General features: G+C 36.5%; 3 protein-coding genes and 1 long non-coding RNA gene across 6 annotated transcripts; 2 read left to right on the forward strand and 2 right to left on the reverse strand.

The window, feature by feature from the left end:
• Positions 1-2,371: 2,371 nt before the first annotated feature.
• Positions 2,372-4,546, reverse strand: LOC108328413 (uncharacterized). Its single transcript, XR_001832111.2, has 2 exons — positions 2,941-4,546; positions 2,372-2,807 (listed from the first exon to the last, which is right to left on the reverse strand). It is a non-coding gene; the product is annotated as an uncharacterized LOC108328413 (long non-coding RNA).
• A 5,769-nt stretch (positions 4,547-10,315) lies between these two features.
• Positions 10,316-11,395, forward strand: LOC108327215 (uncharacterized). Its single transcript, XM_017560944.1, has one exon. It carries the CDS (start codon positions 10,316-10,318, stop codon positions 11,393-11,395), a length of 1,080 nt encoding a protein of 359 aa, XP_017416433.1.
• Positions 11,396-12,899: 1,504 nt separating this feature from the next.
• On the reverse strand, positions 12,900-14,133 carry LOC128195235 (uncharacterized). Its single transcript, XM_052872470.1, has 5 exons — positions 14,013-14,133; positions 13,631-13,944; positions 13,330-13,550; positions 13,086-13,247; positions 12,900-13,008 (listed from the first exon to the last, which is right to left on the reverse strand). Exons 1-5 carry the CDS (start codon positions 14,131-14,133, stop codon positions 12,900-12,902), a joined length of 927 nt encoding a protein of 308 aa, XP_052728430.1.
• A 5,407-nt stretch (positions 14,134-19,540) lies between these two features.
• Positions 19,541-22,032, forward strand: LOC108328771 (aminotransferase ALD1, chloroplastic-like). 3 transcript variants are annotated; one of them, XM_052872135.1, is made up of 5 exons: positions 19,585-19,973; positions 20,754-20,868; positions 20,964-21,014; positions 21,187-21,407; positions 21,653-22,032. In XM_052872135.1, exons 3-5 carry the CDS (start codon positions 20,970-20,972, stop codon positions 21,819-21,821), a joined length of 435 nt encoding a protein of 144 aa, XP_052728095.1. In that variant the 5' UTR covers positions 19,585-19,973; positions 20,754-20,868; positions 20,964-20,969; the 3' UTR covers positions 21,822-22,032. The 3 variants fall into 3 exon arrangements, 2 of the variants coding, with proteins under 2 accessions (XP_052728095.1, XP_017418148.1); XM_017562659.2 differs by having other exon boundaries at positions 20,765-20,868; XR_008246734.1 differs by lacking the exon at positions 21,653-22,032 and having other exon boundaries at positions 19,541-20,868; positions 21,183-21,593.
• Positions 22,033-27,923: the final 5,891 nt, after the last annotated feature.

Below are 27,923 nucleotides of genomic sequence, written 5' to 3' on the forward strand. Positions count from 1 at the left end.
CTTTTGGGTTGTATCTTGATAGCATACGTTACACTCTAACAATTTTAGTTTAAATTATGTTTTAAATTGTGAATCTGTTTTTCAGTTGAATTTCTTTGATTCTAGAGCTTTGTACAACTTTGTTTGATGTTGTTGAAGGTTGCAAAAGGTGTAGCGAACCATAACAAGCAATGAAATGCAATATGCATAGCTTGGTTGCTCAAAACCATGAGCATTGTGCTTTTTTAGTTTCATTCCAAGCTTTTCACCGTGCTTAAATGTTTGAATTGTGTAATATGAGTTTGAATCATGCTAAGCTTCATTTTTCTAGCTTAGTTCAATATAATTAAACTTCCTTGAGTCAACTTCAGTGCTATTATAGTCTTTGAATCTTTTAAACTTGATTTTCGTGGTGTGTTTGATGAAAAATCTGCATAGTTAAGTCATTAGAGGTCATTTTTCGTGCTGCAATGATTTTGTGATGTTTTAGAGTTTAAACAAGTCCAATTTGATGTTTTAAAATTGTTAGAACAATTCAATTGAAGTTAGATTGACCTGTATACAATTTAGTGTGTTGAAATCTCCATTTTGAGTGATTTTAGGAACTTGCAAAATGAATTTCAGGTGCAGTTATGTTTTGAGCCAAAATTGAGTTTTAAACAAGTGTATTTTGATGGTTTGAAACTGTTCAAATGGTTAGTAAAGTGTCAGAATCACTTGTGCACAAAATCACTTCCCATTTTGGGTCAATTTTGGAAAGTAGAACGATGATTTTGAGCAGCAATTTGGTTTTGTGTCAATTCAGAGTTGAAACATGTTTAAAATCATGAAATAAAGTTGCGTAAGTGGTCAGATTTAATGCAAAACCGCTGTTGCATCATTTGAGTCACAAACCACCAAATTTAGAGTCATTTTCTTGGTGTGGTTAAAATTAGGTGTTGTTTTGATGAATTTGCTTTGAAATTCGATTTGGCATGCAACAAGACCTAGTTCAGTGATTTAAAATGGAACTAAATGATTAAAAGAAGTAAAGAAAAGTGCTAAAAAGGATGAAGAACCGTGCAACCCAGTCAAAAACCAAAAACATCAAAACTGGTTTTCTTTCAGGCATTTCATCAAACACCTTTGGTTTTTATCAAATAGTTTTGAGTTAAAGCCATTTCAACCAACATGTTGATTTCTTTGCTTCCTTAATCTGTTCTAACACCTTTCTTATGATCCATTTGAGTGCCTACTTCTGTTCTACACCTATTTTTATTGCTTTTAAGCTTTTTGGCCTCTTAACTTGTCCAATTGAAGTCAAATTTTGGTGTTGAAACTGGTGCAGATTGCTAATCTGTTTGGTGACTGTTTTGAATTGTTTTAATGGTGCTGTGAAGTCCAATTGGAGCATTCAAGTTTTAGAACCCTTCCCCTACCAATGTAGCATCTTAGGAAGTGGAGAGGAAGCAGAATTTGCACTTTCCACCAGCATAAAACACTGAAATTTGACAACTCCTATAGCCAAATTTGGAAACACAAGCCAAATAGCTAAGTGATGGTGAGATTGAGTATCTATCATCCAAAAGAAAGTTGCTACTGGAGATAAAACGCCTAAAACAAATCGGAAAGAGTGTTTGTGAGGTTACACCTAAAGCAAAATTGCCTTGAACGAGAGCAAATTATATTTGAGTTTCAAGTGCTGAAAAATCCATTTTACCAAATCTGAATTGTGCCTTTTTAGTGAGACTTTTACAGTTTCTGATTTGAAAAGAATTTGAAGTGATAAAAAGGGTTTTGAATTCAATTGTTTGATCTGGTTTACAACTCAAGGTGCAGATTTTAATTTGCCAAAGTTGATCAAAACAGTTTCACCAAGTCTTGATTAGATGATTTTGCTTTTCTTGTACTAGCTAATTTAGTTTTGTCTAGTTTGGAACATTTGGTGGCTATAACAGTGCAGGTCTGTGAATCTTAAAGGAATGTGAATCTTATAGGAAGACTTTGAGTTGATCCTTGATGTAGGCAACGTGGAGATCATCAAATCTCCTTTTGATTGCATCTCAATTGCTATATCCAAGTTGTTACATAGTAGAAAACATGTCCGGTAGTAGCTAGTTCTGGTTTACAAAAATGTGAAACAACAATGTATAAGGTTTGAAGGATCCAAACAAGCATGGAAGCAGCTCAACAAGTTTCAAAGTAGTGCATACATGGAGTAACAGAGTAGTGTAGCTTGGTCCTCTTGGAATTCTAAATTTGTAATCTGTTTTAGAATTAATTTTCTTTTCTTTTTCTTGTAAAAGGCCATTTAAAACCAAGTGTGTTTGGAAGAGTCTTGATGTAGTTGTAAGCATAAAAAACCATATATTCTTGAATGGATAACCACTTACTGCACTAAGTAATATGACCATTTATATTTAACTTAAAACATTAGTTTTAGTTGTATATAATAAGGTTAATATCATTTATACATTCACATTTACAGACATATTTCCTTAAAAATCTTCCCTATAAATACAATGTCTATTTACTCATACAAATGAAATAAAAACACCTGTAAGAAAAACTATTCTTAAATGCACTAAAATTTCTAAAACATCCCAAACCAACACATGACATTCTGCAATTTATCATACAACCAGAAATGGAGAAAAGAATTGGTTCTATGCAATTAACTCTCCATACCTTGTTCGATTTCCCCTTTACCGTAACCTTCGGTTCAAATTTCAAGTATCTCGCTCTTCCGCTCCTATGTTGACTCTCTGACTACCAAACTCTTCCTCTCAGTGCCTCTCACTCACCACCGATCTCGCTCGTCACGGATTGAACATTTGGTGTTTTCGAAACTGAATCAAAAAGAAAACTTTCTGTCTCACGCCCTTGCCCCCTTTAGTCTAGGGTTTTCGAAAATGAATCAAAAAGAAAACGAAAGATAGACAAATGATGAAAAAAGAAGAAAGGAATAGAAAGGGGACAAACCTCTGATGCTTTGCACTTCGCCCGTTTCAACTCTTCCGATCATCGATCACGTCCAGCCTGTGGCAGTCATGGAGTTCTCGCTTTTTTTTTCTTTCTCGCTCTCTCTCAACCCTAGCCCTATACTTCCTCTTCCAAAATGAAAGCGTCGATCATGCAAATGAAAGGAACAAAAGAGGAACGAAAATTTCAATCAGCTTTCACACCCCGCAAAGGACAACTTTGCTCTTAGTGACATTCGGATTAATTGGGGCCACCCGTGTCAAATGAGTGTCAATTTCTTTAACCGTGTCAAACAATTATTTTCCTTCCTATATTAAAAGGTCTTTTTGTATGATCTTGGACTATGGAGCGTTCTAAAGGTAGCAACAGGTTCGTTGGGATTGAGTAGGCTCAAGTTGATTACCTGGAATGTGAAAAAGAGTGAAAATGGTGAATGTAATATGTTGTGTACCGACAGGCCCTCCCGGCATAAGGAACATCCGCCCGAGTGCTGGACGGACGTTCGCCCATGGAGTGGACGCTCGCCTGGGGACGCTCGCCCAAGAGCTGGGGCACCTGCCCAATATGGAACGTCCGTCCGAGTGCTGGACGTTCGCCCAAGTAGGACGTCCGCCCATGAAGTGGATGCTCGCCCAAGTGCTGGACGACCGCCCAATGTGGAACGCCCGACAGTATGAAGCATCCGCCCAATGTGGAACATCCGCCCGAGTGCTGGACGTTCGCCCAAGTAGGACGTCCGCCCATGAAGTGGACGCTCGCCTAAGTGCTGGACGTCCGCCCAAGAAGTAGCACATCCGCCTCCCAAAGAGAGGACATCCGCCCAGAGTAGGACGTCCGCCCAGAGGAGGACGTTCGCCCAAGAGCTGGACGTTCGCCTAAGGATTGGACGTCCGTCCATCGAATTGAAGTCCGCCCAAGAGCTGGACGCCCACCCAGGGTAACATCCCTGGCCGACCCTCATTCCCAGCCTATGCACTTCGCTGATTACATGGTTAAATGCTAATGACACATTAAGTTCTTAATAAAGATTAAGGTGTTATTGGGCCGTTCGAAGGCCCACAAAAGGTAAAAAGCCCATTACGATCAGTATAAATAAAGGTCTCAGGTATGATTTCAGGACAGATTGCTTAGAACGTAACTCATGCATGCATTATTCAATGCCCTGTCATATTACTGACTTGAGCGTCGGAGTGCCTTTAGCAGGTACTCGGCCCCTCCCCATTGGGAGGGTGAAGCAGCGCTAAGGAGAAGAGGGACGCCCGTCCAGTTTGGAACTGAAGGCCAGGGATCATCCGTCAGGAGGGGAGGACGTCCGTCCCGCTTGCAGCAGGGAGCGAACGTCCGGCTCCAACATTCACCATCAGTCGCCCGTCTTCTCAACCGCCCGGTAGTGCGTCTTCGTCGTTCGCCCGGCTCGTCCTCGAGTGAAGGATCACCCGCCATCGGTCGTCCGTCCGCACTCACAATAGGTCGTCCGCCCGTCCGCCTTCAACAGTAAGCTCGTGTGTTTTTGCAGGGTCCGCCCGGATCCAGCCGAAACATGTTGATATTAAGTAAGAAATATTAATGGATTCTGTGTGTGTTCGTTATATATATAATGTGTAAAGTGGAGGGGTTATGTCAGAAATGAAGGCATGGGATTCATGGCTTGGTTAAAATTTTATATTGAATGTATATGAGGTTGGTATGTGACCGTGATTGAACAATGATGGAAGTTCACGTGAGATGTTTAAATGAAAATGGAATTTTGGTTGTAAGCTTATATATATATATATATATATATATATATATATATATATATATATATATATATATATATATATATTATATGTACAAAAGGATGGTTTTAGGGGGGAGATTTTCACGTGTGATGTATATATGCATAAATATTATATAATAAATGTTAAAGTGTGGGACCCATGGGAATGAATGTGTTAATTGCATGGAAGTAAGAAAAGAGAAGTTTCGGAAAGTGAAAATTGATATTATGGATATGATGCGTGTATACGTTTTGGATGCGCATGATGAAGGAAAAAGGGTGGACCGCGTGGGGTCCACTTTGAATGGTAGGTGAATTTTTCATCTTTCGTATGTGGCCGTTGGAAGCTAAGAGGTGTAATTGATAACGGTGGAAATACTATGTAATATAGTTGATTTGCAATCAGGTGATTATACGTCTATTCTTTATACTTTTATACTTTGGGTTGTCACTTATCCTCTTGCGGGAAAGTAAAACAGCGGATCTCTTCATTTTTGAGAAGCGGTAGAAGAGATGGATCTCTTCGTCCCAGAGGAGTGGTAGAAGAGACTGAAAATTTGAGTGCTAATCTTTCCTCTTGTGAAAAGAAACACATTGATGTCTCGCTCGTAAGGTTCTGACACATATTGAGTTTCGTGCCATGATGAACATGTTAGAGTAGGGGAGACAGGTCTGAAACTGCGGTTAAGACCACTCAAATCTTTTGTTTTGGTAAAATGAAATATATGGGCAAATATAGAAGATGAGAAAAGGGTTATAAGAGAAGTTGGTGTATGCACGGGTTGCCTTTACTTGATAGTTGAGATAGAGCTTGTAAGACCCATATAAAAAAAAAAAATCAAAGTAATTTTATGTATGTTGTGGTTTTGAATAATTAATTATGGTGATAAAGACTATTGTTTGTATATATTTTCTACCATTTTGTTAACTTGGTTTTTCTTGTATTAATTATTTAAATTTGATGCAATTTGTGTTGGCCATCTTTGGTTAAAAGGAGGGACATAATTATAAATTAATAATAATAATAAAAAAAAATATTAATACTAATATGAAAAGAAGAAGACAATATTGAATCATGGAGGTTGATGTTTCCCGTAAAACATGGGTGCATGTTTTGGTAAAAGGGGACCCATCCCTTTCAATTGTTGTTTTTTTTCTTTGCATTGTATTATTGCAAGCAGCATACGGGGAGGCTTCATTTTTCTTTATAAAAACTTATTAAGGCCTAAAGAGAGGAGGAAGGGAGAAGAGGGATTTAAGTTAGAATTTGCTTTGAATTTGAGAGTGAAATCAAGCAAAGGTGTGGTCTAGGAGTATCAAGAGTTAAGAATTTATTGCAAGGAGAAGAGGTAGGGAAGCTAAACCATCTCTTAGATATTACAATTTCATATTTCATGATCATGAATCTAATTAGGAGCATATTGGAATTTATTAACAATAGCTATCTGTCTACTCTTGTGAATCTTAGTTTCCTATTGTTTTCTATTTTTCGAGTTACCTCAGTACACTGTCCAATTCTACTTCATTTACCGTTAGATGTAGCCAAATATTTGATATATGGGACATAAGACATATTAATTTGCTTTGATCGTTCTGATTATTATTCTATCATCTGTAGTTAGAGAATTAAATTCCGCATGCTGGAGTAATTTGATGACTGCTTTATTTCTGCTACTAAGTCTCTACGGTAAAACATACATTCCCACCTAGTGAACCGTTAGATTGACCTTAAATTTTTATATGTGGACCATAAGATATATTATTTTGCCTTGACCGTTCGGATGGTTACTTTGAGGCCTGTACTTAGAGGAATAAGTCTCGCATGATGGAATAAGTTAATGATCACCTTATTTTCTGCTACTAAGTTCCCTCGGGAAAACATAAATTCTTGTCAATTTAACCGTTGGTTGGATCTGAAATTTTGATATGAGATTCCTAAGACATAGATTTTGAATTTGACCGTTAGGATTTCAAAATAGAAGTCTGTAATTGGAGAAATAAATCCTGCAAGTTTGAGTAAATTAGTTACCCTGTAGTTCTGTTACTAAGTTGTCTCGGTAAAAATATAGATTTTGACCTATTTGACCGTTAGATCAACCTCAAAATTTGATATATGATTCCTACGAGATATTAATACAATTTGACCGATCGGATTTGGAATTGAAGGTCTATGTTTAGAGAAAGAAATTTCGAGCGTTTGAAATATTTGATGAACACTGCAATTCTGTTCTTAAGTTATAATGGTAAATATTTCATATATATTCCATTTACCGTTAGATTGAGCCCAAACTTTAGAATGAAGTTCATAAGACATATTAGGTGATCTTGACTGTTCGGATTTGGAATTAGATGTCTGTGCTTAGAGGAATTAATTCCGCATTTTGAGTTTAACCGAGAACCACTTAAGTTTCTGTCTATGAGTTACCTCGGTAAAACCTCCATATCTACCTAGTTAACCGTTGGATTACCCTGAAAGTTTAATATGTTGTTCCTAAAAGATAGTGACATACGTGGACCGTTCAGATTTTAAATCAGAGTTACAGATTTAGAGATATTAATTTCGTATCTTCTCAGGGATCCTAATATGGCTTAATTTATGTTTTTGGATCATTTATACAAAAATCATGATTTCCGCCTCATTAACCGTTGGATTGGACTGAAAAATTTACCATATGAGTTAAACATGCTGGTTATTAGTTTGATTGGTTCAGATCTGTAATTAATGATATGAGTGAAGAATAATCTTTACACGAAATTGTAAATTTATTTGTATTGGGTAAAAACTTGGATAACTATATTCTTAAATTGTATGTGTAGTTGTATTTTGGAGATTGGAGGATGAGTAATATAATATATTTTATATTACAAAATTTAATTATATTGAACATTCTGAGTTGTAATAATTATTTGAGTTAAATCATGAATTGTAAATAAGTTGATGGAAAAATTGGATGGGTAGTATAGGCATTATTGCCATAATTGTAAATCTGAATTTTTATTTATTTTCCTACGACTTTGGTAAGTCAAGAGGGGAAAGGTTTGAAGCCGGACACTACTTTGGTAAGTAGGTGGGAAAATGAGAGGTGAATTTAATATAAACCATACTACTTTGATAAGTAGGCTGAATATTACCTTATTGTGCTACTTTGGTAAGTAGACAATATCACCTTATTGTGCTACTTTGTTAAGTAGACAATATCACCTCCTTGTACTACTTTGGTAAGTAGATAATAAAAAATCACCTTGCTAGATTACTTTGGTAAGTAATCAGTATATTATGGTTATACTACTTTGGTAAGTAGACAGAAGGATTGTTGACTGCTGTGCTTTGGTAAGTAGGCAGATTAATAATATGTTGTATTAACTCTAGTAAATCGACTGATGATTTTGACTAGAGAAATATTATAAAGTATCAGTGTAATAGTGTTTTTTTTTTGAGTATGCTTGAGATGCATGTATTGGACTGATTGCCACACTTGTGATGTTAGTAAGATTGTGAATAATGTATATTTCTTGATTTGGTTAGCTCACCCTACTGTTTGTGTTGTGTATGTGAATGTAATGATCGTATAATGTGTGGTATTATACGGGAGCAGAAACTATTTCAGATGAATTAGCAGATGGTTCTGGACTTGCTTAGAAGATGAGAGATCTGTGGGAAAAAGGAGACATGGGGAATTTCTAAAATAAATCTATGTTTGAATTTTCGAACTGTGTGAAATTTTAAATTTCAGAAGTTTATGAACTGTGTGGAATTTTATTTTCAGAAGACTTGTGTTGTAATAAAGAACGTAATATTTTGTTGGTGTTAAAAAAAAAAATTTTATATGTATTTTATGGAACATAAATTATAACGCCAAATTCGGGGTGTTTCAGAGCTAACGGAATGGTCCTGACTATGTTTATAAATTTGTTTAAGGGATCAATGCTTTCAATTGTTTTAAAAATAATTGTTTGACATTAATTACAGATTTGAAGGTTTTATTCAAATTTTACGAGTTGTTTTAAAGGATTTATATTCAATTATACCTTGAAATGTTATGGTTATAACATCCGATGTTACATATATCATTGATCGATAAATTTTTTCATAAATAATTAAAATTTTAACATTTGTTAATAAAAGTTGTCAATAATTTAAAATGCTTCTTACCAAATATGATGTTAGTTATTTTAATTATACATTTTTAATTATTAATTCTTGTGTATTAACTTTTTAATATTTTTGTTATTTCATTCATTTAAATTTTAATTTATAAAATTTATTTTAGTTATATAAAAATATTTATTATAAATTTCTTTTCATTTATACTATATTATTCTTTTACCATGAATCATTGATATGTTCTACTTTTTAATTTTTTGGTTAATTAATTAATTAACTTAAATTTTATTGATAAAAGTAATTTTAGTTATAGGAAATTTTCCAAGTTTTTATAATATAATATTTTCTGATCATTCACTACAAAAATGTTGGATTTTATTTGAGGTTTATTTTCGGCGGTTTCGAAAGCCTCCAGTAAGTTTTGGCAGTTTTTTTGAAACCGCAGTTAAATTATAATTATTTTTTTTAAAAAAACCATTTCTACTTATTTTGGTTAACTTAATCTGCTTCCTTAGCGCGTTTTTATTTTATTCACTGCTGTTTTGAGTTCATCTCTTCATTTCCACTTCGACTCTTCATCTTTGTCAGCATCATCTCCTTCACGCCGTCATTCATTGCGCCACCTTCATTAGATCTCCGTCTTCTTCACCTTCCAGCCACCACCTCATGCCCGTATCAATCACTGTGAGTTATCAGAATCTACAACAACGCCATTTTTGTTCCCTCATTGAATCAAAACGCAAAGCCCTAAATCACCACCACAGTCTACGAACAAATCAACCACAAATCACAAATCAACACCTGCAAAAACCCAAAAATCGCATTGTGCCACCACGAGCAACATTGCGCCACCCAAACTGTGAAAACACAGTTGCGACTTGAAGAAAAGAGGTTGGAAGGGTTTTCTTTTTCTTTTTTAAGGGTTTTTGCGACTCACCATTTCTTGCTTCACTCAAAGTTTTTCATGGTTCTTATTGGGAATCAAATTGATTCCTTACTGTCATAAAGATAGTAACTCTTTTTGTTTAGTTGGTTAGGTTTTACGGTTTTTTTTTATTGGTTTACCTTGTTGTTCAACAGAGCTCTATAAATAGAGCTCTCCCCTTTTACATTTCTAAGCAACATAATCATATTCTTTCTCTGTATCAAAATATTTCAAACTTCACATAATAAGAAAAGGCTACGTTTTTCTTACCTCTCTCGTTGCTCTCTTCATCTTTGTCTTCTTCGCCGTCGCCAACCGTCGCCTCCGGAGCCATCGGTTTGTACTGACGCCACTGCTCCGTTCTCTCTCCTCTTACACTCGTATCACGCACACACTGCTTGCATGGCGTTTTCCTTCATCTTAAGTCTTCCCAGCCGTAAGCCATCATGGGCTGGGCCGCAGATTCAGATAAACAGTGCTGGGCCAGTTTTGATATGGTATCAGAGCAAGTCTAGTACCTGCTCTGCTTCCGTTGCCTCTGATTTAATTCTTGGTATCTTGGACTGTTTCTTGGGTTCTTTTTCCCATGGATGAAACCACCAACCCATCCAGCCCCTATTATCTGCACCCAGGTGAGAACCCGGGTCTCACTCTCATTGCACAGACTTTGAACGAGAATAACTACTCTTCATGGAGCAGAAGTATGAGGAGAGCCTTGCTTTCCAAGAATAAAACAAAGTTCATTGATGGGTCCATAAAGAAACCCCAGAAAACTGATGCACTGTTTGATGCATGGGAAAGATGTAATGTGATGATATTGTCTTGGATAACAAAGACTCTCTCCCCACAAATTGCTGAAAGTGTCATATACGTTGAAGAGGCCAAGGAATTATGGGATGAGCTTAAAGAAAGATTCTCCAAAGGAGATTATTTCAAGATTTCTGACTTGCTGCAAGATATACATTCTATCAAACAGGGAGAAAGGGGAGTGAGTCAATTCTTTACTGATATGAAAATCCTATGGGAGGAGTTGGAATTTCTAAGACCCATTCCTACTTGCACATGTAAAATTCCATGTAGTTGTGATCTCTCAAGAATATCCTTAAAATATAGGGAGATGGAACATGTGATATGTTTCTTGAAAGGGTTAAACGATTCTTACAACACAGTTAAGACACAGATTCTTTTAATGGACCCTCTACCTAATATCAATCGGGTCTTCTCTCTCATTATGCAACAAGAGAGACAAGAGAAACACAGCTCTCCCGAGGTCAAGGTTCTGGCGAATGCTACTGATAAGAACAATCAATGGAAGGGCCAAGGAAGGGGATATGGATTTCGTGGTCAAGGTAGAGGAAGAGGCAGGAATCCTAACTATGGCAAGCAATGCTCCTTTTGCAACAAGATGAACCACACTATAGATGAGTGCTACTCTAAGCACGGATACCCTCCTTGGTATAAGAAGGGTGACAACAACCAAGACAAGAGGACTGACTGGGGTTCTGCAAATGCATGCCAGAACAGCACTGAACCTAAAGGAGTTCAGAGCACACATCAAGCAAATAATGGCGATATTTTTCATTCCTTCACAGCTGAACAGATGCAAAAACTTCTCAGAATGATGGACAAAATTGATGAACCCCCTCACAAAGTTAATCAAGTATAGAGAAGTGACACTCAACATAAACAAGGTACCATTTCCTGGATTATAGACACTGGTGCCACAGATCATGTGACACATGATAGAACAAATTTTGTCACTTTTTATAAAATTAAACCTATTTCTGTAAAACTGCCAAACAATACTGTTCTAACTGCTGAACATGCTGGAACTGTACAATTTTCCAAGAATTTTATCATTTTTAATGTTCTCTATATCCCTGAATTTTGCTTCAATTTAATTTCTGTTCAAAGTCTCATTAAGGACTTAGATTGCAGTCTAACCTTTTCCTCTAAGACCTGCCAGATAAAGGAGAATCATACATTGAAGATGATTGGATGTGCTAATTCTTGGAAGGGCCTCTATTACCTACAAGTTTTTCCTAAATCTGATCAAAGATATACTGCTAAGACTGTTTTTTCTTTTAAGAATCTTGATGTAAACCTGTGGCACTGTAGACACTAGTGCAGCGAGGGGCTTTTACCGCGGTTGATTTTCACTATACGTCGCGGTTCATGAACCGCGGCATATTCAGCCGCGATAGTAAGTCAGACACTTTATGCCGCGGTTCTAACCGCGGTATATAGGCTGCGGAATATGCCGTGGTTGTCTAGGGAACCGCTGCCTAAATTCATTTTTTTTAAAAAAAAAATTAAAAAAAAAAATAAAAAATGCACTATATGCCGCGGTTCAACCGCGGCCATATGTCTCGTTTTTTAAAAAAAAAGAAGCACTATATGCCGCGGTTGTGGTTAGAACCGCGGCATATTCCCCTTATATGCCGCGGTTGTGGTTAGAACCGCGGCATATTCCCCTGCAGTTTTTTAAAATTGCAGGTCTGTTTTTGTGATATCCACTACCACAAAAACAGACCTGCATATAAAAACATTTACAGAAATTCAATTTCAACATAACAAACACATGTTCAAATGTATTTCAACATCAAATAAAGTAGAGAGTCTAAGAAAATTCTATCTAATCAAATGCATTGTTTAAATCTAAATCTAAGAGCTATTGTATAATCTAACTATATACTTCGCAGCAGCGTTCCTAATGAATAGTAGTGACTTCTCAGGAACTGGTGTAGTAGTCTTGAATCTCTGCAAAAGACAATTCATTTTAATTAGTGTATATGAATTCAACATTTGTTAAAAAATCAAAATTTGTTAAAGTTAAATATTACCGTTTCCCAGCTTCTTGTGATGTGAGAACGAACAATATGGGTCATCCAATACATTACATAGTATCCACACTCATATGACCCATTTTGTCTGTTACACTACAATATATCATCACAGTTGATAATAGTTAGTGAATAACATTTGTTATAAAACAATTATAACAAAGTATGACTTTAGCATATGTCAAACCTTGAGAGAAATCCAAGCAATCTTTCTACTCTTAACAATTGATCTCCCGTCCATCATCATACTTGCTGAAATAGAACTGTATATAAAAAAATGTTTTAGCATTCAGTTATATAACAAAGAAAGTCCAAACATTGAGGTTCTTACCAATCAATTGCTTGTCTGAGTTGTGTGGGAGGAGGCCTGTGCAATGAGCAGAACCACAAAGCATAGTTGTCTTGCACAGACATAACAAGAAGTTGCCAATGGCGCCTGAAATTCATAATAACGTAACTATTAAATATTAAAATCACATATGGAACATTATTATGTTAACAAAGTTCACTTACCCGGATATATAAGGCAAAAAGTATATTTTCTTGCCCCTTCGAAAACTGCTTATCATTCTCATGTTGATATGATCAAAATCATTTGATTCATGAATGTCTTGGGGATCAATGAATCCATAATCATCAGAACGCCCCAACTTATTAGTGACCCCAGACATATACCTGAAATCAAAAATTAACTTTGATATAAGGATACTTGATATATAAATCAATTTTATATATAAATAATTGGTCATAGACTTACATCGTCCATAGTTGAATAATTGAAATATTCAACTCTTGTGTTCCCGACGCAAGCTCACGGACATCTTGGCTATTAAGGTATATTGGGACCTCAGAGCCATGCCCAAATACATTAGCATCATACTGAACCTCCAAAGGCTTATCATCAAGGATGTCAGCAAGTAGATGCAATGAAGAAAGAGGGTCATCCTCAGATAGAGGAATCTTCTGTTGTTCCTGCGTCTGTTGTTACATGAAAAGATAAGATAAGTTTTGACATCAAAAACCTTTAAAATTGAGAAGTGTAAAGAAGAATTTCATACCGAGGGGTCAGAAACTGGTTTAACCAAAAATTTAGGCCAAGTGATAAACGACTTATATGCTTGTTCCACAGTGAAAATCTCTTCCGTGGACAGTGGAACCGAGGCATCTGGCATGATCATTTCATCCACTGATACCTTCACCTCATCCTCTAATAGTTGCATACCATGACATACAGTCGCTGACCTAAACTCTGTTCCACGAGCTACCAGCACCATCTCATCTTCTTCTAAAATGTATAGCAGACATGGACTACCATCGTCCATGTCATCCTCTGGGATGGCTGATGCGGAACAACTTCCTTTGCCGCTTCTCCCTGTCAGAGTAAATGTTAGATTATACAAGAGATAGAAATAATTGCACATAAATGTTTATTAAGTTTACCTGTGGGAGGGGGAGGGACCACATGTTCCTCTATAGGAGACTGCATCGGGCGCATGCTCTGAAACTGCTCCTGGTAGAGCATCTGGAATTCAGCCCTCACCTCGGCCCTGAGCTCCTGCATAAGGTCTTGTCGGACCTTTTTTGTGATCTCTTCTGTCATTCTTTGTGTATCGCTGTACGAATATGAAGGCTGACGAGAAGAGCTCCCAAAATAATCCGTAATGCCTACTCCAGGACCTGCAGCACGTACACGTCCAGGGTGCTCAGGTCGTCCAATTGCAGCAGCAAGAATATCCTGGCGACCCTCTGGAGTGAATTGGCCTTGGGAGCTCTGCTCAACCAAGGCGTCCTGTAACATTACAAAACACCATTATTCTTTAAATAGTTTAATGTAGTATGTATAATGACAATATTCATTATTTTAGGAACAGTGATAACTTACAATTTTTTCAGAAATCTCTCGTGCAGTGTCGGAAGAGTAGGTGCCCGATGGTCGCATACGGGCCAACTTCCATTTCTCATGTCTAGACGGTGGAGAAGGAGGCTGAGGAGGGCTACCACTCTGAGATGGTGGTATAGCATCTGCCTTTTGCTTGAGGATTTTCTCCTCAAGCTTCCTATACCCACCACGAGATAATAGGTGGGGGTTTTTGTTCTTAGCACTTGTTCCTTGTGCTTTGCTTCTAATTGCCTGTCACATACACATTAATTAATGAGTTCATATGATATATATTTGTTAATGAGGAATTGAATAATATGAACTACACTAACCTGCCATTCCTCTGACATCCGACTCTCTTTAAAAACCCGCCAAGTCTCCTCATCAATGGACTTATATGCATTACATGGAGTTTTATGTTTAAGGTGTCCAAAGATGTACCTTGATGTCAACTTGCTTTTAAAGTTTCTGAAATTTTCTGCAACAGTTGACAAACACTTATTTCTAAGTGTTGGGACATTTGGAATGTCAAATGTCATCTGAAAAAAACATAATAAAGTTGTATTAGTACAAAATTATCAATATAAACAAATTATAATTCAAATGCTATTAACTAACTTACCAATATATCTTGCCAAATAATGTTCCGATCACCCTCGGACACATGATCAAAAGATGGAATGAGAATGCTAATCTTATTACGTGCCACTACTCCAAGGTATGATCGGAAGTCATCTGCATGGGAGCCAGTTGCCACACCCGTGGTGACATTCACATTCACCGGAGTTCTTTCACCACTATTTTTCCTGATTAATAGTTGTTTCATCCTAGTGGGTCCTCTAGTGGATCTGGGTGGGGGAGCCTCATCCCCTGAAGAATGTGGATGATCAGCCATATATCTGTCAAAATAAATAACAACATTAAATTTTCTTTCAAGACTTATGTAATATCATATAAATTAACAAAACATGTAATAATACAGAAATTGAAAATTCATACATAAAGATATGGATTCATCATATGTATATTCCCTCATCATGATCTGACCGAATTGCATTCAACTTTCTCTCATTCAAACAGTTCACACAAGGACATCTAAACTTCACTTCATCATCAGTTCTCCCCTCATTACGTTGCGCAAATTGTATAAATTCCTCTACACCTCTCTCGTACTCAGCACTAATACGTGGTAAATTAATCCAATTTTGATCCATATTCCTAAATATTACATAAATAATATTTTAAGGTTTATAAATAATACAAGAACTACAACACACATTACCAAAACTATAGCAAAAACCATATCATACATTACCAAAACTATAACAATTTCATGCACTATCAAAATTAAAGCAAAAATTATACCAAAACTATAGAAACTTCATACATTACCAAAACTATAGCATTATGCAAAAATTAATGAAGCAATCACGTTAAAAATGCAAATGGACATAAATACCTGGAAGAGGAACGGCGGCGGAGAGGGTGAAAAACGCAACACAACGGCGGCGGAGAGGGTGAAAAACGCCAGGAAATCACGATTTTGAACGGCTAAAACTCGTTTTTAAAGTCAAAAACGAATAATGACCGAACAATTTTGAGTTTAAACGGTTAAAAACGCAAAATCTGAGATGAAGGGTGGTTCGGAGGAAGAAGAAACGCGAAAACAGAGAGAACGCGCGAGGAAGACGATGCACTGTTCCAAGTTTTGTTTTTTAACTCTGAACGGGGGAATCTACCGCGGTTCACTACTTAACCGCGGTATAAAGGGGTTATATGCCGCGGTTTAACCCCCAACCGCGGCATATACTAATTTAAAAAATTATCAGAAATGGCATTTTTGAAATTATATTCAAACTATATGTCGCGGTTCAGCGGGCAACCGCGGCATAAACATCGAAATATTTCAAATGAACATTAAATTAATTTCATATAGGAGAATATGCCGCGGTTCCCCAGAGAACCGCGGCATATACCCCTGAAACGTGTTCAACACAACTGTCTCCCCAACTGCCTTTCAGAGAATTTCAGAAGTTACAGGGGGATATGCCGCGGTTCTCTGGGGAACCGCGGCATATACCCCCTGTAACTTCTGAAATTCTCTGACCCAGTCAGCACCTGCAATAAATTGGCAGGGTATATGCCGCGGTTGTGCAGAGAACCGCGGCATATACTCTGTTATTTAATTTTTTATTCATACGTGGCGTCAGAGGCAATGGTTGACTGAGGTATATGCCGCGGTTCCCAGTAGAACCGCGGCATATATGTTAGTTTTATTTACAAAACTGCCACCGCGCACCATTATGCTGCGGTTTTCGTTGAACCGCGGCATAATGTGCGCTGTAAAAACCCGATTTTTTACTAGTGAGATTAGGCCATCCAGAAGACAAGGTTATGAAATACATATGTGAAAATTTTCCCTATGTTAAGGTTGACACTAACATTGTTTGTGACACTTGTCACTATGCTAAGCAACGAAAGTTATATTTTCCTAAGAGTGTTTCTGCCACCACTGATTGTTTTGAAATTGTGCATTGTGATATTTGGGGTCCCCTTAATACTGTTTCTGTCCATGGTCATAAATACTTTCTCACCATAGTAGATGATTACAGTAGGCACACATGGATTTTTCTGATGACCAATAAGGGTCAAACTAGGGAATTATTGCAAAATTTTGTTATTAAAATTAAAAATCAATTTGACAAATTAATCAAAACTATAAGGTCTGATAATGGACCTGAGTTTAGTTGTGTGGATTTCTATAACATGCATGGGATCAATCACCAAAAGAGTTGTGTTGAGACCCCGGAGCAGAACTCTGTTGTTGAAAGAAAACACCAACATATTCTAAACGTTACCCGTGGCCTTCTCTTTCAATCCAACCTACCTAACGCTTACTGGTCTTATGCTGTTGGCCATGCTGTTTATGTAATAAACAGACTGCCTACTACGATTCTTAACCACAAAACACCTCATGAACTCCTCTACAAATTACCTCCCACCTATTTAGATCTCAAGACCTTTGGCAGCTTTTGTTTTGCCTCAACTCTTGAGAGTAATAGAAGTAAACTCGACCCTAGAGCTAGAAAAGGAATCTTTTTAGGATACAAATATGGTGTGAAAGGATACATTGTGCTTGACATAAATACCAAGGAGCTCTTTATAAGTAGAAATGTCATTTTTCATGAAGACATTTTTCCCTACAAAGAGGTGCAAGGCAGCAGAGCAGAATGTGATGTTGCAAGAGACAAGGCTGAGACTCTAAATGACCTCCTGAAGGACCAGTATCCCACTGGTGATGACAGACATGATGAGTTAAATATTACTAATCCAACAGAAATGGAATAGTCAGGAGCACAGTTCTCTGATAATGAAAATGACAGTGATGAAGCAGGAAACAACCAGAAAAGCCAAAGACACAAAAGGTCTGACAGACCCAGAAGAACTCCTATATACTTGAAAGATTATGTTCATCAGGTGAATCAATCCTCATCTGTTAAAAATTGCTTTAAAACTTCCTATCCTATTTCTGATATGTTGTGCTGTGATAATCTTTCAGATAAACATTTAAAATACATTATGACTATCAATGGAAACAAGGAACCCAGATCTTATAGTGAAGCAAAAGGGATGACTGAATGGGTAGAGGCCATGCAGAGAGAAATTAAGGCTCTACAAGACAATGATACATGGGTTTTGACCCAGCTGCCCCCAGGGAAAACTACAATAGGGTGCAAATGGGTGTATAAAACGAAATTCAAGGCTGATAGCAGCATTGAAAGGTACAAAGCTCGTTTGGTGGCTAAAGGTTATACACAGCAGGAGGGCATAGACTACCTTGACACCTTTTCCCCTGTGGCCAAACTCACTATGGTCAGATTGCTAATTGCCCTAGCAGCTTCCAACAGTTGGTTTCTACATCAACTGGATGTTGATAATGCCTTTCTACACGAAGACCTTAATGAAGAGGTCTACATAGAACCACCCCCAGGATTAAGCGTATACAATAAAGGATAGGTTTGCAAGTTAACCAAATCTTTGTATGGCTTGAAGCAAGCAAGCAGGCAATGGTTTGAAAAGCTTTCTTCCTTCCTAATAACTGCCAAGTTTGTTCAATCTAAATCTGATCATTCTTTATTTACTAAAAGAAAACCTACAAGCTTTACTGCTCTCCTTGTGTATGTGGATGATATTGTGTTAACAGGGAACTCTATGATGGAGATCAACTACATAAAGGAGCTTCTCCACAATAGGTTTCGAATAAAGAACCTAGGAGAACTCAAATATTTCTTAGGGTTGGAAGTAGCCAGATCTAAAAAGGGTATCCATCTATGTCAAAGGAAATATGCCTTAGATATACTGGAGGAAACAGGAATGTTGGGCTGTAAGCCTTCGTTTACTCCCTTCCTTAGTGACACAAGCTCCTTATATAAATTGGACAGCTACCTGGATGACCCAGGTCCTTACAGAAGGCTAATAGGGAAGTTGCTATACCTCACAAATACAAGACCTGACCTGTGTTTTTCAATTAATTTACTTAGTCAATTTGTTCAATCACCTACTGACTATCACTATCGGGCCATCCAAAATATTCTCAGGTACATTAAATCTAAGCCCTCTGAGGGGTTGTTTTTCCCTGCTGACTCTCCTATGCAGCTAAAGGCTTTCAGTGACTCTGACTGGGCAACATGTCCCAACACCAGGAGATCCACAATAGGGTTCTGTATCTTCCTTGGATCTTCTCTTATTTCTTGGAAATCTAAGAAGCAGAGAACTGTCTCCAGATCCTCTACTGACGCTGAGTATAGAGCTCTTGCAGCCACTGTATGCGTGATACAGTGGCTCAGTTATCTCCTACAGGACCTTCAAATAGAAGAGTTAGGAACCCCTGCCTTGTATTGCGACAATAAGTCAGCAAGACACATAGCTCACAACCAGAGCTTTCATCTTACACTCGTATCACGCACACACTGCTTGCGTGGCGTTTTTCTTCATCTTAAGTCTTCCCAACCGCAAGCCATCATGGGCTGGGCCGCAGATTCAGATAAACAGTGCTGGGCCAATTTTGATAGTTCTACCAACGAGTTTCATGACTTACCTTGAAATGGTGTCGTTGAAGTTGGAGGTGGAGGAATCGCTGCAAGAAGAGCATTCTCCTCTCAATAAGCGTTTCAAACCTTCATCCGCTTGACAAGAGGCTTTTTATCTTTTTCAATATCATTATCCTTTTTCTAAGATAGATAGATAGAAACCCTCGGGTCCCGTGAAATTAGGTTTCATAAGTTTTGCCCTTCCGTTGAAATGTTCGATATATTTTTGTAGCGACTGTTTGGAATGAATTCACTGCTTCACAATCTCTTTTCTATATAATAAATTTGTAATCTTATTGCTTCATCTCTTGATTCGTATATATATTATCATAACAAACCTAGCAGTGTATAGCTCTTAACCGTATGATCTTCTCTCAGTGGCAGCAAGCATGTCAAAGTTCGAACGACCTGACTTCCCAATTGCTCAACAAGGTACTATCACACAATAGTATATCTGTTAATTCATTGATTTAATTTCTACTTATGGTTGCAATTGGTCGGGCTAATTCTTTCTTGCAGGAATTGCCTGCAAATACTAAAGCTGGAATTGAATGGTTCCACTTTAACCTAGAAAGTTTTAATATTAATCTAGAGCTTTTAAGAGTATTCGTTTTCATTTTTAAGTAAAAATTTGTTCCATTTTTTGCTTTAACGAACAACTAGAGTTTTAATATAGGATTTAAGAAATATGGTTTGACCAATGTTAATGTTGTTGTCTTGTGAGATTACTACAATGATGTCGTTGCCGTGAGCTTTGTTTTGAGTCTGATTGAATGTTATAGCTGATGTATTCATGGTCTTATAGTCTGAATCAAGACTGTTGTTGTGTTGGTATGAGTGAGGCTGATTTAATCATGTATATGTTTGCATCCCGTGACATTATAGCCTGGAATTTGTTTTTGTTGCGATGTTCTGTTCTGGTTATGATTAAGTCAAATGCAGGTGCCTCTAATTATTTCTTTCTTATGCAATTTTTCTTAAACTGTTATATGGAGATTTAGTTTCTTAAACTAACAACATACAAGTGGAGGAACTATTATAGTGGCAGAGAGTTTTTATTGAAATTACCTAAATTCATATTTAATCAAATTTTCCTTCAAAACTATAACAGATTTAGACAATAAATGTGTGGTGCAGTTATTTGTCATCCTATTTGGAAGTGTTTTTGTATTTGAAGTGTATATCATAAAACTTATATATATCCTGCGAAAGTGACATTGCAGGGCTTGAGGAAGGCAATTCCTGTTGCCTTTTACAAAGATATGGGGATTAAACCTTAGAGGTTTTTGTTTCAGATGGTGCATAGTGTGATATTGCTCGTCTTCAGGTCATGTCTCATCCTCATTGTATATTACATTCCTATGCTAATTCTCACATTAATTACTATAAAGTGATGAATTTGATTTCTCTCAATGTGTCTAGTTACTTATGGGTCCCAATCTGAAGATTGTCGTGCATGATCCATCCTTTTCGGTATAGTCATTCATCTTCTTCACTTTGTATAAGTTCTTTGGAATAAACTTTTACAACAGTAAACATGATATAAGCTTTTTCTCATTGTTTGGTTACATTGGAACTCTATAAAATCTTCTTACTTATTCTTGTCTTATAATGTGCAACTTGTTTACATGTTCTGTTAAGACAGGCCTACATAGATTCGAGTGTCATAATTGGTCAAGCTGGCAAGTTTGTAGATAATGCTCGGAAGTATAAAAACATAGAATACATGACATGTGGACCTCAAACTAATTTCTTTACTGATCTGCTAAGCATTTCAAGGACAGAACTTATTTTCTTCAATTCTCCAAACAATCCCAATGGTCATGCAGCAACAAGGAAGCAATCTTGTTTCATGGAGCCAGAGAGGTATGCCACTGGTTCCTTTCTGTTTCATGTTGCTTTCACTAGCATCTTGTACACCTTATGTTTTTTTAATTTCAGCTTTGGCAATAATCATTTGTGGCTTCTTATGAAGGGAAACTAAGCTAGTACATATTTTTTTTCCCAATGACATGCAACATTATTTTTGCACGACACTTTTTGCTTTGTTTCTAGCTTGTACTATTTTCTGTAATGGAAGCTTAACCTCTTTTTTTTCTTGTTATGTTCAGGTTGCAATTGAAGTGTCATCGTTCTCGAAATTTGTTGACTTTACAGGTGTCCCCCGCCTTGGTTAGACATAGAGACCTTTTACATTACCGATCGTCCTTAACGCTCGTCATTACTGTTCGGACGATCGGTTTGATTGTAATCCTTTTCTTTACCGATCGTCACCACTGATCGGTAAGGACTCTTGGACGATCGGTCGTTCCGTTCGACATGTTCAGTTGTCTGCTCTCTACCGATCGTCTCTACTCTAGGACGATCGGTCTAGGAAGCTGCTCGGTCTGCGTTTTACTTTTCTTAGTTGTTTCTTCTTTTTTTCCTGTATAAATACTTCGTTTTATTGTAATTTCCGCAACTTTTCAATATAATTCATTTTCAGTTTGTTCTTTCTGGTTTTCTTTTTCTCGTTTCTCTGATCACTTACATGGTATCAGAAGACAAATACTTTTCTTTTCTATTCTCATGACTTTCTCCATTTCCACCACTGATTATCTTTCTAACCCTGCTAATCCTCTGTTTCTCCATCCCGGTGAGAACCCAGCTCTTGTTCTTGTCACTCCTCTCCTTTCTGACAACAACTATCAACAATGGCGGCATGATATGCTCGTTGCTCTTGAAACCAAGAATAAAGAAAAATTTGTTCTTGGTACTGTTTCTTGCCCTCCTGCTGATGATGTCCTTCACCAAGCCTGGAAACGCTGCAACAAGATGGTGATTTCCTGGTTGACGCGATCCATGACGCTTCCTATAAAACAATCCGTTATGTGGATGGAATCTGCCTACGAAATTTGGACTGATCTCCTTCAACGTTTTTCTCATGGTGATAAGTTTCGTATTGCTGATCTTCAAGAAGCTCTTCACTCTTGCAAACAAGGTGATTCAACTGTATCTCAGTATTATACTCGTCTTCAAATAATTTGGAAAGAGCTTTCTCTGTATCAAACCATTCTTGTCTGTACCTGTCATTCTCCTTGCAATTGTGGATTATTGATCAAGATTCAACAAGAGCGTAGTGATGATTCTGTAATCAAGTTTCTACGTGGGTTAAACGATGAATTCTCTTCTGTACGTTCTCAAATCATGCTAATGGAACCCATGCCAACTCTTACCAAAACTTTTTCTTTAATTCTTCAACAAGAACGCGAATTTCACAATTCTTCCTCACAAATTCCACAAGATTCCATGGCCAATTTCAATTCTCACGATCCTCAATACAAGCCTTATAAGACCGATCGTCCTGGTGTTTCTTCTTGTCGTGGACGCGGACGCATTCCTAAATATGGTGGTCGTTCCAAATACTGCGATCATTGCAAACGAACCAATCATACTTTTGATAATTGCTGGATCAAATATGGTCTTCCTCAAGGTTAGAAACCCATCATCAAACCTAATTCTGCCATCTCCAATCCTTCTGCCAACCTGACTGATGGTGTTTCACACACCTCCACTGATTCTTCCGCTGATAAAACTCAAATTCCTTGCACCTTTTCTCAAGATCAGTATGACGCCATTCTTGGTTTATTGAAACAGTCTCAATCTCCTACTACTAGGGAGGCCAGTGTTAATCAATGCACTCCACAGTCCTCAAGTTCTTTTTCTTCACTTAATTCTTCTTCTTGGATTATAGATAGTGGCGCTACTGATCATATATGTTCTTCAAAATTTCTTTTTCATTCTTTACATCCCATCACTCCTATTTCGATACGTTTACCAAATCACAGTTTTGTTACTGCTAAATTTTCTGGTACTGTCATTTTAGGCAATTTGATTTTGCATAATACTCTTTTTGTTCCCAATTTCTCTGTTCATCTTATTTCTATTTCTAAACTATTACATTCCAATAATTTCATCATCGTTTTTCATCAAAATAGTTGTCTCAGTGTGCAGATGGATACTTACCAAACGATTGGAGTAGCTAAGAAATACAAGGGCCTTTTTTTATCTTCTTAGCAATAATCCAACAACTACTTCTGAATTAAACATTTTTCATTCTGCTTTTCATAATAGTTCCAGTGATTCTTGTAATCTGTGGCACATGAAACTTGGACATCCTTCAAATAAAGTTTTTCAAACTTTAGCCTCTCAATATACTGATATTTCCTTTCAATCTATTGATGATTGTGATGCTTGTGCTTTTGCCAAACAAAAACGTCTTCACTTCTCTGTTAGCAAAACTAAATCTCCTTGTTTCTTTCATCTCATTCATGTTGACATTTGGGGCCCCCTTTCTATTTCTTCTATTGATGGATACAAATATTTTTTAACTGTTGTTGATGATTATAGTCGTTTCACATGGATTCTTCTTTTGAAACACAAATCTGATGTTAAAACCTTACTTCCAAAATTCATTCTTTTAACTGAAAACCAGTTTTCCTGTACACTTAAAATTCTAAGATCTGATAATGGCAAATAATTTCTTCTTAACGATTTTTGTTCTACTAAAGGTATTTTTCATGAAACTACTTGTGTTGCTACTCCTCAACAAAATGGCATTGTTGAAAGGAAGCATCAACATATTCTTAATGTTTGTCGTTCTCTCCTTTTTCAATCTAAAGTTCCTAACATTTTTTGGTCTTATGCTATAAAACTTGCCATTCACATTATTAATAGACTTCCAACACCTTTTCTTCACAATAAATCTCCTTATGAATTAGTTTATTCTATCAAACCTGATTTTTCAAATCTGAAAGTCTTTGGATGCTTATCATACTCCAGCTCTACTACTGCAGGACGTACAAAACTTGATTCCAGAAGTACTAAATGCATTTTTCTTGGATACAAATCTGGAACCAAAGGGTTTGTGCTGTATGATTTGCATTCACATTCTACTATCCTTTCACGCCATGTCATTTTTCATGAATATATTTTTCCCTATAAAAATTGTTCTACTTCACCTTCCTCTCCTACACATGATGATAATTCTGATGTTATTTTCTTTGATTTTCCTATTGTTCTACCTATTCCCACTGCTTCAAATCATTCACCTAGTAACATTTCTCATCCTACTTCTGATAGTATCATTATTCCCACTGTTGAACAAAGAATTTCTCTTAGAAACAAAACTCGACCTAACTATCTTGATCATTACTACTGTGGTACTACTTCTGGCATTCAACCAACCCATACTACCCCGTATCCCATGCATTTGTTTCTTTCTTATACTAATTGTTCCTCTAACCACACTTCTTTTTGTCATAATATTTCTGCTCAAGTTGAACCTTTTTCCTTTAAATAAGCTAGCAAGTTTGAATGTTGGCAACATGCTATGAATTCTGAACTTGCTGCTCTTGAAAGAAATCAGACATGGACTTTGGTGAATCTCGCTACTGGAAAGAAACCTATCAGCTGTCGTTGGGTATATCGTATAAAGCATAAGCCAGATGGATCTATTGACCGATACAAAGCTCGTTTAGTGGCAAGAGGTTACACTCAAACTGAAGGATTGGATTACTATGAAACTTTCTCACCTGTCGTTAAAATCACCACGGTTCGGCTCATTCTTGCTCTTGCTGCCATCAATAAATGGTTTCTTCATCAATTGGATGTCGACAATGCTTTTCTTCATGGTGATTTATCTGAAGAAATATATATGAAGCCTCCTCCTAGTCTCTGTTCATCTACTCCTAATCTCGTCTGCAAACTTCAAAAGTCTCTTTATGGTTTAAAACAAGCTAGTAGAAACTGGAATCATAAACTCACATCTCAGTTGTTTTCTCTTGGTTTTAAACCAAGCTCTGCCGACCACTCTCTTTTTATCAAACATTCTCCTTCTGCTATCACTATTATTCTGGTATATGTTGACGATATACTTCTTTCTGGAAATAATCTGTCTGAAATTACCACTGTCAAAGATCATCTACACAACAAGTTTCACATTAAAAATCTTGGAGATCTTAAATATTTTCTGGGCTTTGAAATTGCTAGATCTCAAGCTGGGATATGTATTAATCAAAGAAAATATTGTCTTGAATTAATTTCTGAAGCTGGTATGTTAGGCTGTAAACCTGCTTCTACCCCTGCTGATCCTTCTATCAAACTTCATGCTGATGACGACCCTCTTCTTGTCAGAAGCGGCTGCAGCGGAATGGTTAGCGTGGAATAACAAACCAAGAGGGTTTTTAATACTAACTTGTGCCTTTTAATTTCTACTCAATTAAACTTACTTAGCAATTAATAAAGACAAATAAAGCAAGAGTAAGGTTGAGAGAAATTTGCACAGATGATTTTATCCTGGTTCAGATCTTACCAATCCTACGTCCAGTCGTTTATCTCAAACAAGATAAACTTTTTCACTAACACAAAACAATTACAAACTACAATCACAAAGATACAATTTGTAAGAGTTTAGAAAACACCTCTCTTGATACCACAAGAGATGAAACTACACCTCTTTTGAGTCTTCACAAAGGATGAACACCTCCTCCGAATACTTCACAAAGGATGATTCTCTTCCGAACACCTCCTTAGACACACCAAGGATGAACCGGCTATTTCCTCTGTCACCGTAGTAGCACTTCACCAGCTCCACAGACAAGAGTTTCACAAGCCGAACAAGAACACACAAATCTCAAGAATTTCTTAGTACTTTGAGCACAAGGGTAGAGTTTCTGTGTCTCTGGTTTTGGTTGTTTCCCTTGAGAGGAAATGAGAGTCTATTTATAGACTCATCCAAAGGCTCTTCCATTTTTCGTTTTCAGCCTTTCTTACTGTGTTAATCGATTAACTGAAGTTGCTAATTGATTAGTCACTAAAAGACAAAACAACGGATAGTCCAACGGCTCAAAAACGGCTAGTTTTTCAAACGGACACTTTGTTAATCGATTAACAGCCCATGCTAATCGATTAGCGCTAATCGATTAACAGCCCTTGTTAATCGATTAGCTACAGTGTTTTGCTACAGTACATTGCTACAGTAATTTTACAAAACACTTTTCTTTTTCTAATCTAAGTCCTTCACACTAAACTACAATTATTACAAAAGCTTTCCATAGCAATACAAGTCTTCATAACATCTTGAATCTTGATTTCTTCTTGACTTGATTTGGACATCATCAAAACTTCATCTTCATCATTTTGCTAACAATCTCCCCCTTTTTGATGATGGTCAAAAACTCCTTTGATTTAAAGCTTTTGGTAATAATCTGTATTTAAAACACAACTTAAGGAAGAAAAGGTGCATTAGTGAATAAGCACAAATAGCACAAATAGGCAAATAAGCTTTAAACATTTTCTCCCCCTTTTTGATCATAATTAAAAAGTTGTGTTTGATGTTCTCCTCCTAAGATAATACTCCCCCTTAATAAAAGCATGTATGCATATGAGCTAAAAATATTTCAAATTTAAAGATTCATTCAAACATACACAATAGGATATTTAAAGCAAATAATTTTAGGATAAAGAACTTATAAACCATTGTTTAGATCTTCATATTGAGGATTGTCATCATTCTTTGCTTCATTTGTTGTCTTCTACAAATCTTCATCATTTCCTGCATGTAATTCAACTGACTCAAGAGGTTTTGCCTCAAGGTCTACAATTTCATCAAAGACAACATGCACACATAAAATTTTTTCGATTGAAAACTATATATGCTTTGTATATTAGAAGATATCCAAAAAATAGTTTCATCGGCCTTGGAATAAAATTTTCTCAAATTTTGTTTTATAGAAATTCTTAAATATTAAACAATAGGTACCCAACTACTTGTATGGGTCCTTTGGGTTAGATTTAGAAAAAAGAAATCATTTTATAACCCAAACATATCTACCACTAGGAACACCATAATGCTTAATTTTACATTTATTTGAAGTATGAACCTTTTTCATACAATAAAAGCATGATACAAAGTTTGTGTTCCTATAAGTTGTTCCTTTTTCTACCCAAGTTCTACGGGTTCTATGATTATGTTTATTTTTAATTCTAGGAACATACTTATTTTTAACAACCTTATTTTCATTATTTTTACTACATTCTCCTGAGGTTGTTTCATCTAGTAGTTTCTTATAATTAACACAAGATGCACATTCATCACTACTAGTATATTTACCCTTTTCAAAGAATAAAACTTTATTTTTCAAATCTTTATTTTCTTCGAAAATATTTTCAAAATTTAATTTTAAATTTTTATTTTCTTCAGAAATATTTTCAAAATTTAATTTTAAATTTTTGAAATCCTTTTTCAATTTCTTATGAGCTTTATCTAATTTTTCAGATTCTACTATTAAAGCAGCATAAGTTTCATGCAATTCATCTTCACTAATTTGACTATAATTATCA

The sequence above is a fragment of the Vigna angularis genome, chromosome 2 (assembly GCF_016808095.1).
Source record: "Vigna angularis cultivar LongXiaoDou No.4 chromosome 2, ASM1680809v1, whole genome shotgun sequence".
Taxonomy (NCBI): Eukaryota; Viridiplantae; Streptophyta; class Magnoliopsida; order Fabales; family Fabaceae; genus Vigna; species Vigna angularis.